Source organism: Rhea pennata, chromosome 10 (genome assembly GCF_028389875.1).
Source record: "Rhea pennata isolate bPtePen1 chromosome 10, bPtePen1.pri, whole genome shotgun sequence".
Lineage (NCBI taxonomy): Eukaryota > Metazoa > Chordata > Aves > Rheiformes > Rheidae > Rhea > Rhea pennata.
The window spans coordinates 14,637,403-14,649,511 of record NC_084672.1 but is presented as its reverse complement, the minus strand read 5'-3'; the positions used below and the strand labels follow the sequence as shown (position 1 = coordinate 14,649,511).

Sequence of the window (12,109 nt, the reverse complement as noted above, 5' to 3'; positions counted from 1 at the left end):
GACTGTTAAAACAGGGGTGTCATGGAGAGATTCTGCGGGTGTCGTACATGTGCCCCTTCTCGTACAAGATAAGGGAGTTGCTAATAAGGACACATGCAAACAAACAAGAGGAGATGGCTATCTGTGTGGTAAATCTGGAACTTCCCACTGCAGGAAGTTAAAGATGTGAAAATTTTATACATGTTTAAGAGAAGGCTGCAGAAGTTTGTGGAGAAGAGATGTACTGTGAGTTACTAAATGTAAATAGAAACTACTTCTGGCTTTAGAATTCCCTGAGTTTCATACTGGAGACTGGGAAAAAATTACTGGTGCAGCATTACTGTGTGGTGCAGTAGCACTGTGTCATTCTTCTATTCTTACACTCTTCCTTAGGCATCTGCTTTTAAACCCTGTTTGAGACAGGACACTACATTAGATGACATTTGGTAGAGAAGATACAGGCATTCTGTGAAACGTGCTTTTTTTTTTAATGAGATTCAAATCATTCATTCCCCAGCTCTCCATCTAGCTTCTTAGGTACAGTATAGTAAGTAGAAACTAGTAGATCCCAGAAGTGGCATTACAGCATTACAGGACAGTTGTTTCATCAATTTATTGCAAAAAGTTCCCAACATTTTTCTTCTGCTTTGCAGTGAGCTGCTGTTTTATTTAGATCAGGTTGCTCTATATCCTGTACTGGACCTTAAATGTATTTATAACCCATAGGCTACCTTGCCCAATATTTCAATTAAACTATTTCTTGTTGTCCCATCCGATTGTTTTTAATTGTCACATATTGAATGACAAATACCATCTTGCTTTAGGTATACTATCTTTAAGTTATTAACACCGCTTATCAAAATAAAAATGCATCTTAACAAAAAAATACTAATCGGTTTATTCACTGTGTTATGCAGTCTTTTTCTCCAGTAAGTCTGCCCTCTTAAGATTGGTATTCAAAGCAAAGGTGCTTAGGCTTAAATGTGTGATATTTCTGACCAGACTGAAGCAACGCTTTTCAGAGTTTAAACAGAATAGGTAGAAATAAATGATGGTGATTAATTGTTGTAAGGATATCCCAAAGGACAGCCTTTCCTTTAAAAGTTTTTCACACACAGCCTAGTCTTTCATACAGTCTGTGGTCTCTTTCTAGAAACAGTTTGCTGTTATTTTGCGGAATTTGAAATACTTGGAAACTGTTTACACAAATATTTCCTTGAATACTATGATTTTACGATATCCTTTTGCTATACTAAGTTCCGTACCTATGACTATCGTATGACCAGTTGTGTGACTGTCTTTTTCTAATTGAGCACTGTAATGTAAGAGAATGGCTGTCAACTTCACTAAACAACTGTTAACAGTTTATTAAGATGTAGAAAAAAAATCCTACAATTCTCAAGATTGATTCTGTACTGTGAAGATTTATGTCATATTCATATGCTACCTTCAAGGTCATTTGCCTCAGTAAAAGTCCTTTTGCATTACTTTTATGCTAACAGGGGCAATTGATACTATCCACGTAGTAATTTAAATTATGGCTCACTAAATAGAAAGAAAGAATCATTGGTGTTACTGTATCAGAAATTTTTGTTTTGCACTCACTATCTGACTTTGAGAATTTGAGGCTCCAGATATTTACATCACTTTGGCTACACAAATTAGCTTTCCAATGGTAGCCAAAGTAATTTTAAGGCCCATTTAAACCCAAAATAGGACAGAGCAGCCTTGGAATAAATAAAGATCACACTGTTTATGTTTAAATAAGTTCTTAAATTCTGTCAGTGTACAGGTTATAACTATTCATAAGAATATTTCCTCTATTGACATTTGAGTATAAAATGCTATTCCCATAAGAGATACTTTAATTTAGTAAAGTAGGCATCAGCTATAAGATTATTAAGTCCTGGTGTTTTCTCCATGATTATATAATGCTGTTTTTTACTTTCACTCTTTATTTGGGCCAGACTGTTCCTCTCTTATTTTTAACTTTTCAGTTCCCTCAAATTGAGCACATGACATGTGATGTTTAAAAAAGAAAATAGATTTGAAAGCCTCTGCCTAGATCTCTTTCTTTTCCCTGTGTACACTCATTATGCAACTTTGTAAAGTAGGATGTTGTGAAGTGTATTTGTCAGAATTGTATCTAGGGAGATTTGTGTACTTCTGGGTAGCTGACAAGACTAAGGTACACGTCCCTTCGCTTGCACCAGGGGCCCCCACCGACCCCATCCCCTCCTGCCTCCTGGTGTTCTGAAGTCTCCACTTTCCCTGCTATCCTTTCCTCTCTCCTCAAGAATCTTATTCTCCAGCAGCTCTTTTCTAGCACTCCTTGTCTAGGATTCAGGAAAATTTCCATCTGTGCTATTCACCCTTAAAGCTGTGCTTGATGAGTCCTTTCTACCCAGCTATTAATGCCAGGGTTTCATCATCATCTTCTAGTATCTGTCAGCCAACCTCAGCTCTGCTTGTTTTATTTTTTACTTACTCTCTTGTCTGTCTTAGTCTCATATAACTCCATCCTCTCTGGAATCTCCCTTTATCTGTCATCTATATTTAAATGTATTAACTGGGGATCCCCTGCTTTGCCCAGGAATCTTGCTGGCCTCTGTCTAGGTCTCTTTCTTGCTCACTTCACACCTTCCTTCTGACATATCTCATCTGTGCGGATCTACTTCTTAGCTGTTGTCTGTTCAGTATCAGATCTCAACCTGTCTAATGTTCCCTCTGATATTTGTCATCATCTCAAAATAAAGAACTAAAATAGAGCTCTTAATCTTCTCTTCCAAACCCTCTCTAGTAACTTTCTGAATCATAGCTACTTCTTCCTTACATCTAGGTATCATATTTGACTCGGTGCTCTCTTTCCTGGCCATTATATCTATGTCCTAGCAAAACCTGCTAGTATATCTCTTTTGCGTGTTTGGTCTCGGTCTTAATCCAAGTGGTTACTCTGCTAAGCTTTTGAATACACCATTGTGTGGAAGTTAGTTTGTGTTCTGGCACGCACCTCAGCTGAGAGGCAGCTATCATTACACGGAGGTGCCTTAGTTACCTCTTAGCTGAATCTGGTACGTTCTTGCACAGTCAAACAGGTCAGTTTAAACCATATGGCTCCTACTGACAAGCTGTGGGACAGAGAAAGAGCACTTGAACAGCTTTGTCTTGGTCTCATTCAAGAACAAATACAGCACTGACTTCCAGTAAGTCACGTGTGTCATCTTCTTACTGGGACTAGTGCCTGGCTTTGTGAATGCATCTCCCCTGCTTGATGCTGTGCAAGACCAAACAGGTTCTGCCATTGAAATATCCTTGCCTGGATTAAACTCATATTATGTAGCCTCTTATAACTTGGCCCAAGAAAAGCATACTAATAGTTTGAAAAAATGGTTACTGAGAGTTGGAGCAACATACCACTGCAGCAATCTACTGCATAAAACCAGACCTCACTACTGATCCTGAAGTCACGAGCTTCAGATCCATTCAGGTCAAAAAGACAGTTCTGAGGTTTTGGTCATTGCTATGATTTTTTTTTTTTTTTTTTAAGCAGACAGCTCTGGTGATGTTTTTTATTTCTTTGTAGAGATGTGACTGCATTTTTTGTTTTCTCCCTTTTATGACAGTATTCTGTGTTGGAAATTTTCCTATTGTTCTACTTCTCTGAAGTTCAGACTTTTGCATTCATACAGCAGTAATGACTCAATCTATCACTCAGCACAGCAGAGATAAGTATTTAAAGGGAAGAACTGTTTTAGAAAGAATGTTCTAAAACATATGGCACAAAAAACTTTTCTTTGAAACTGTATCACACAACTTGTATTTTCCAATTTTTCTTTTGGAAGTGGGACTCCTGGCCTTCAACTGGTAGAGCTGAAAATTATTTGGATGTTTTAGAAATCACAGAAAAACATAGATATCTTTGGAGACATTTCTTCTTCAAAATATCATAGTAGATGTGAACAAGAGCATTCCTCATTTATTGTAGGTTGTTTTTCAGTGTGAACTCACCTCATGCAGATTATCATATCAACTTGTCTATAGCAGTAGCATGAGTTAAATCTCTTTGTGTGGATAAGTCTACTGTGGATACAAACCTACAGTCTTTTTGTAAGATGAGAAGTTTAACCAGTGTTCCTGCTCTATCTGTGCAGGGCTTTATTTACAGTTTAGTTGTCATCATGAGGAAGATTATTTTTTTAAGCAAAATCTAGCATTTTTTCAGGTGGATGTGCGTTATCATTATCACAGCTTTTAAGATTTTGTTCTATTTTAGTATTGTATTTTCAAGGGTCTAATTCCACCATTATTTTGAAGTTCTAGCTGCTTCAAGTGGACTCTGCGCAGGATGCAGGAGTCCAGAATGGTGGAACATTTGCAGACCTGGGATAAACAGCTGTACATTGAGAAGGGCAGAGCGTTGAAGTGGAATATGTGTCATTTGAGGACTTCATGTCTGAATAATTCCCTGAAGCCTAGTGAATAGTCTCATAATTTTGGGAAATTTAAATAGGTGTTTATATTAAGCAGCCCTTTAGCAAATATTCATCTGGTAAAAGAAATCCATAATGGTGTAAGGGAGCAAAGTTTGTGTTTTGAATACAGGGCAAAACTACACTGGGGTTGTGCATAGGCTTTGACATCCCTATCTACATTGATTAGTTTGGAAGTTTGAAACCTTGCTTAGTTTTGTAGATATCAGAAGACTAAGGTCTAGACACTCCTGCCCTAAGGGATGAGATCTGCTAATAGTTTTAATGGGTCTAAGAGACTGAGATCTAGTCTTTACTACTTTCTTCTGTAATATGCTGTTTAATAATTGTATTTTATCTTCAAGCAATGTGTTCTGTCAGAATGGAGATACAGAACAGAAGAAGAAATTTGTCAATGACAAGAGGAATAGCTCCATTCTGTTCAGGAAAACTTAGGTGGGGTGTGTTTGAAAAGCCAAGTGAATTAAATATTCTTATATTGACAGATTCCTATTTTTTTGAAAATATTTTCCTATTCTGAAGTGTAAACATTTTAGCAATTAAGTAAAGAAGACATTAAATTTGATCATTGCTAAACTGCAATTTACGCTATTTTTATATTTTTATATACATTGTAGCTTGTTATATACAACGTATTTTCATCTGAAAATTAGTATAATTCTTTTGCCTATTAATGACTCCAGTAATTACAAGACCACCTAATTGATTTTTTTATTGTTTGCTCTCTTCTTTGGTGAAACAGCCAAGATCTTTGTATGACTACTAATTGTACTGTTTCAGATTTTTTTGAAGCAAAAAAAATTTTTTTTTTTTTTACTTCAAAGTGATCATATTTAAGCTATGCTCCAAACTTCTGCCCAGATGAATTCATGTCTTTATATTTTTCTACTATGGTATGGTTTCATATAAGTACTTTGAGTTTCTGTTTTATTTCAGTTTATTGTTTGTGCTTACAAATTATATCTTCAGCATTGGAAGATCTACAGGAAAGCAGGAGTGTTTATTTCTGAATATATTACAGTTTTGCCTCCCCTTATTTTTTCTTTTATCATTACAGTCAGTGTGCTGAAGCATGACAAGAACTCAAGCTCAGCAAACTTCCAGGATGTGGAGGATACGCCTGACAGATGTGTCTTGGAAGAGTCTGAGAGTCCAGGTGAGAGCCATTTAAAGGTAGTCACCAAGTATCAAGAGATAAATTTGACACAGCTTTTGGGCCTGTAAGAAAAGCACATTGTAATGCTGTTTCCTTTTTAGCAGCTGCAATGTCAAATTAATGGTCACCTCCAGGGGTCACAGTGTGGAGCTGTTATCCTTTCCTCTTTCATCAAGAATTCAGGTCTTAGAAAGGATAAAGGCTTTATGACCAAAAAGAAAGCTGACACTACTAGTTCATTATAATTAGTTTTGGACTACACTGCTTAGTTAATATATGTACAATGTCTGACCCTTTGAAGGTAGCATGAGATTATGAAAAATTAGAAGGACTGTATATACTTCAGTTGAGTGTAGCAGTGGACATTCAAACAGTGTATCTCTGGAGAAAAGCAAATTGGTAGTATTAAATAGCCTGATTCTTTTCTTTAAATCAGCTCACAATCTTTATTTCATTTTAATGGCTTTTAACATTGATTCAGCTAAAAACAGGAACATCCATAATGTGCATTCCTTTTGGTGTCTAAAAAATTTATCTTCATGTAGCTTCATTATCTTTCTAGCTATGGCATATCTAAGAAATTTATTAAATGAATCCCAAAGAGCAGCAATTGAATATAAAGAGTCTCCAGTCATAGCTGATTAAAAACATTCAGTGTGATTAAATACTAAGATCTGTTAAGCAAATTGTGAGATACATACATATACCATACATGTAACCTGTACATAGTAGTCATTAGTGAAAGAGTTAAACATCTTTTTTTCACTTGATATTTTCCTTTCCTACTTTATCTGATTTCTGTGTACCCTCTTGCATCTTTGTGTGCTGATCCGTGTATCATATTTTTGATTCATCGTCTCTGTGGCCTGTCAGCTTAGTTAAGAGATTTCCAAATCTTGCAGGCTGTGCTGACAGGGGGCAGCTGCCAGCAGTCCCCTGATCCTTCCCCAAGGAACACTGCTGAGATTTAATTTTCAGTCAAAGGGTGCAGTCTGAAATCCATGTCAGGTCCCCTAAGTCATCTCAAAACCCAGATAGGACCCGTGTCTGGGGGATTATATTTCACTGCACTCCACTCCTCGAAGATTCCTTGGGAGTTCAACTGCTGTCTTATACCTGATTGGAACTACATTCCCTTTTCATCTTTTCTGCAGAAATGGACAATAGTATATTATAGAATAATTGAAACCAATGAATTATAATTCTATATTCCTTTTAGTACGCTCTTGTATTAAGGCCACTTTGGCTTGAACTCACTACTATACTGCAAAAGGCAGCATGAGATTTACAAAGAAATGAATAATCTACTTGAGAAGGAAACAAGTTTAATTCCTTACTTCAGCTACATCAAACTATCTATGGTACATAGTACCTCCTTCAGTAGCCCCTTCTAGAATGATTATAGGCAAAAATGAAGCTATTCTCAGTACTAATCTGTTCTGAAGTGAGAAAGAATTTGAACAAAGGTGATACTAAACACTTCAGGTGATAATTAATGTAACTTAAAAGATAACATTAGTTTTAACTGTAATTTAAATTATTTTGTGAGTCAAGGTGTCTGTGTGGCACAGTGTACATATTTGGATAGGAATTTGAAATTTCCAGTTCTGGGTTGTGCATATCTGTCTGAAGTAATGGAAAGAATAAAAAACTGTCAGGAGGTGAATAATGACTGGCAAAAATACATGTTGATAAAGCATCTAAACTTAAAAACTGAGTCCCTTTCAGTCCATCTGACATCATTAAACTAGTAATAAACAATGAATTACTCTGGCTTTTGTTTCTGTCCATTCCTGCATTTTAAGACATCTTGTCTTATAGGTCTGAAAACCTCAGGAGATTTCAGAACTGGTCTCACTGCTTTCCACTGAGAATTTGTGGCTTGGTTGTCATGGAGACATCGTATTTCTCCAAGAATTGCTCATATTGATCCGTGGACAGGCGTAAATGGCCAGGCGAATGCGAGGAGTAAAGGGGGTTGGGCAGTACTATAAAATGACCAGAGGTTATGGGTCGGAAATAAGCTCATAGCAAACACTTAGGTAAAGAGAAAGAAACAGTTTCATTTTGTTTCAGGATTTCGTTTTTGCACTTTATGCCATTGTCTTCTTTCACTATAGACTGAAAGAAACTTGTTAGTCACTTGTCATGTCAGATCTTTGGTGCTTGTCCTGACACAGCTGTCAGCCTTCCAGCTCTGTGCAGTTCAGGGACACACAACAAAGAGCTAGGAACATGAATTATTTATTGCTCCTTGTGTGGATGAAATTCTGTGATAAGAAATTAAGACACTTCTGACAGAAGCCCTTGTTTGAAAGGAAAGATTTGGTAGTAGAATGCATTTACTTGAAACATACCACTTTTAGTAGCAAACATTTAAACAAGAATATAACATTTATGATTATGATTTATTCTCTTATTTCTCAGATGCTTTAACTTTTTGGGGGGGTGGGGGAGCGGGGGGAGATTTGAGAGCATCTAGGAGGTCAGCATTTGTTTTGGTGAAACCTGCAACTTTAGAATCTGTTTCACACATTCAAAGTCTGGTCAAACTTACAAACTCCATTTATAAATTTTTATTAAAATGTTGCCACAGTATCTGTGTTTTGCAGAATGTCTTGCACTTCACATGCAATATATGGTCATATATACATTTCACAGAGAAGTGATGTTAAGAAATATATTGACTTTACTGTCTCTTTTAATGAGGAAAATTCCAATTCCAGCTATGCCTAGAAAGAGTGCTTTATTACAAGTCCTAACCAAATCAGTAAGTTTACGGATGTATAGAGCAGCTATTAACGGACGTAACTGTGCATTGTCTTTTATAATGGTGACTGGTATAGTCTCTAACTTTGAATGTTAGATTGAGAGTTATTTGAGAGTGATCGTCATATTCTAAAATCACCTAAAGCCTACTCTGCTTATTTTATTTTCACACTGCGCGTGTTCACACTGCTCCAGATGTAGGCCTCAATAATAGAAAAAGGCATAAACTCCGATGAATAGCAGGAACAAGACACCAATCTGAGATTTACCTGTGATTTCTTGTGTTCAAAGTGTGAGCTGAACTATTCTCAGATAGGTAATGAAACCCCTCAACCTGCACTTTTCTCTTGGATAATTCACAGCAAACACTTTTCACATGTGATGGACAAAGGTAAATATCAGACTGCAGTTTCTTGTCTAAGTGAAATGGATTTTAGTTGCTCCCTTCGTGTGCCTACAAGCTGCCATTATCTGTGATAGTGGCTCGTGTCTATTTTAGCCTGCACACAGAGGAGATGCTGGGCTTCTATCCCAGATGCCTAATAGTAGGTTTATCACTGCCATTTTCCCCACATGCTGAGGACTACTTCTGTTTGACATGCAAAGCCAAAGCTTTTGAAACTTGTCTCTGCTCTGGCCTTAAACATAATAATCAGATAAGAATTACAACAGCTTTTGTAGAACTTGACTCTTAAACATATCTACCCCCCATAAAGAATTTGCTATCGCTTAGATGCCTCTTCAATAAAAATAACAACATTTCCAGCCATGTTTTCCACTTTGTCAGTCATATTCTGCATTTAGACAAACTGAGAAAGAGTCCAAAACTGAGTGAATGTGTCTAAGTTAGATTCTTAGATCTGAGCTATTCACGTGAGTTTTCTTTTGTAAATAATAGTGAGAAATAGGCATATGCAGAGGGCAGATCATACTGTTCAGAGGAAGTTGTTTATGATGGGTTTTAAGGGGCCTTAAGATGCTCTGAATTTCATTCATCAAAATCTGAGAGATATACAGCAAGGCTTAACACAGCCTGAGATGTCTTCCATACATGGTGCAGTCCCACTAAGGAAGCTTCTGAAAGTATAGCTCCTATTAAAAAAAAAAAAAAAAAAAAAAAAAAAAAAAAAACACGCAGATCTGAGCTGAACACAGGCTGAAAAATGTAGGTGCAGATGCACCTTGCCCTCCTGTATCCCCCAATAGAGATGTTATGGTAGACCAGGCAAAAGACTATTACTTCTATTGATAATAAAAGGAAATTGAGCTTCTCTAATGGAAAACTGACTTGAAAACTGCAAATTGAAATTACAGAGTATTTTGTGTCTTTTGGATGAAAACTATGCAGATGGTAGTGGACCACTGTATGCCTGTGGCCTTCAGTAACCAGGTAGTATCTGAGTCAGCTGATGCCTTCTACAGTTCATTCTCTTTCTCTCTTCCTTCATACCAAAAATGTTGTCCTTCTTAAATTGTTCACTCTTTGTTTTTTGACTTTTTTGGACAGAATGAAATTCGGGTTGTATTATAGATAACAGTGAAAATCCCAATAGTTGTTTAGTTGCTTGTGCTAGGAAAACCTTGACACGGACATGGGAGAGATCTCTGACCCTCTCTGAAATATAGTCTGAGAGATGGAACTGCAGCAAGTAGAAATGAGAATGAGAAGAAGTATTGAAAACAACAAATTCACAATAGCCACAAGGTGCTTAAATATACAGCACTAAAATTGTGACTATCTTGTTACCAAGCAACTTGCAGTTACTCTTACATGTTACTTAAGAGAGTATGTTACTTTCAGTGCCATGTCACATACACATCTAGTACGCTGGTCAAAAGTAATACTCAGTAAGTTTTCAGTAAATTTTCAACTAAGCAGCACCCTAAATAAGTGTGGTTTTTCTTTTCAGTGTTTGCATCACGATGGAAACTGAGGTAGCAATAAAAAGAGCAGTAGAAAGGTAGCAATAAAAGAGGACTGATCCAGGAATGGAGTGCTGGAGGTTGTTGATGATGATCCATGAAGCAGGAGGAATATGCAATAGAAGGGCAGCCCACTGATCACAAGCACTGATAACCCCTCCTGCTCATCAGTGATGTTTAAAAGTTACAGTGGTCAGGATTTATTCCAGAAAATAAGTCCATAAGAATTTCTCTGCAGTAGATAACAGTGTTGTGTCACATCAGCATTCAGTTACTGGTATCATGACTCATCATATAGTACACTGGACTGTAAAACTGAAAGATTACATAGTGGACTTAAAGAAAACATATATCTCTATGTCTGTGACATACATACATAGACAGAAAATGGGTAACTTGATAAATTGAGAAGTAGATATCCATTAGGTTTGGAAAGAATAGTGTGTGTTTCCTTCTTTCTCTGTGTTCTTCTACTCATGAAGAGTGTTGTATGTATTTAAGCAGTGTTCTGTAGAATGTCTAATACAAGTAATTTTTAAAATTCAGGTTGTAAATATTATCATACAAGAAGTAGGAAAAAATCATAAGGGTAAAACTTGCTTGCTTGAGAGTGTTTTTCTGTGGAATTCTAATAAACCATGACAACTAAATTATAATGCTGTATTAGCGTATCTTCCTATTACTTCAGTTCATAGTTATTGTAGGAGTAGTTCTGTTGAAAAGATATGTATATAATTTGAAAATGCTCTTTGCATAAATAATTGTTGATGTAAAACAAATTATCTTTCTGTTGATCCATTGAGAAGTTTTCCTTTTTTAAAAAAAATTAAGAATAAGGAGGAGGCAGTTCAAGAGAAATGTTTTGGAAAAGGCTGTCCATTCCCTTGAGCTCTTCTGAGTTCCACGTTGTTTTTTGTAATGTATGAATTATGATATAAACAGTTTTCTGGAGATAGATTGTGGTGTTTTTAACAACAGAATATTGGTGCTGAAAGTCTTAATTTATTTTTATAATTCCAAAATGATAAATATTTTATTATTTTGTGAAAATATTGTCAGGGTCTTTTTTTTAAGAAAATCTTGCCTATTGTCTCAAACTGTACAATCATTAAGTAAGATGAATGTATTTCTTTTCCAGATGACATGAAGCCACATCCTTGGATATCTAAGGTGTGCTCCTGCAAGGTGTGTTAGAAAACCCTGCTTAATTGAAAGAATTAGAAGATATACAAGAACAGCCAAGAAATAGGAAATACATGATGTGGACATGGAATAGATTGTTGTATTTATTACCATATGCCTTTAACAGTTCATTTTCAGAAGAAATACATTCTGCATAATCAGTTTCTTTTGGTTGATTTATTGACTTCAATGCAGAACTCCAACACTAAGTAGATTTTACATTTATTTGATTAAATTTCGATATTGCTAACATAGAAAATATCAAGTCCTTATTTTAGATCTTTTTCACTAAGTTAGATATTGATCCCAAATCTTACAATGTTGTTATACCATAAATTTTTGCCTTAATTAGAATATCCTTTTGCATATAACTAGTTTAAATAATTAAATGTTACTTTTATTACCAATGACTTTTTAAAACTAAGTAAAAACAAATACATTTGAATTAATTTGAAAATTAATGTTTGCTTGGATTTAAAAGAAAAAATTACATTTTTAATTAATCATGGAATATTTAAAAGCAACTAAAATATAAACAACCATGTGTGCATGAGACATCATGGGAAATTAATTATGAATGTGATCATGTCTAAAATGTAAATTTTCCTTT

The 12,109-nt window shown here is 35.8% G+C and overlaps 1 protein-coding gene across 1 annotated transcript in view; it reads left to right on the top strand.

Moving 5' to 3' along the window:
* WDR72 (WD repeat domain 72) overlaps nt 1-11,618 on the top strand; it is a 115,649-nt gene extending 104,031 nt beyond the window's left edge. The window contains exons 18-19 of the mRNA XM_062584032.1: nt 5,527-5,625; nt 11,456-11,618. Of these exons, the coding sequence (XP_062440016.1) occupies nt 5,527-5,625; nt 11,456-11,511 (155 nt within the window). The 3' untranslated portion in view covers nt 11,512-11,618. The remainder of the gene's footprint in view (nt 1-5,526; nt 5,626-11,455) is intronic.
* Nucleotides 11,619-12,109: the final 491 nt, after the last annotated feature.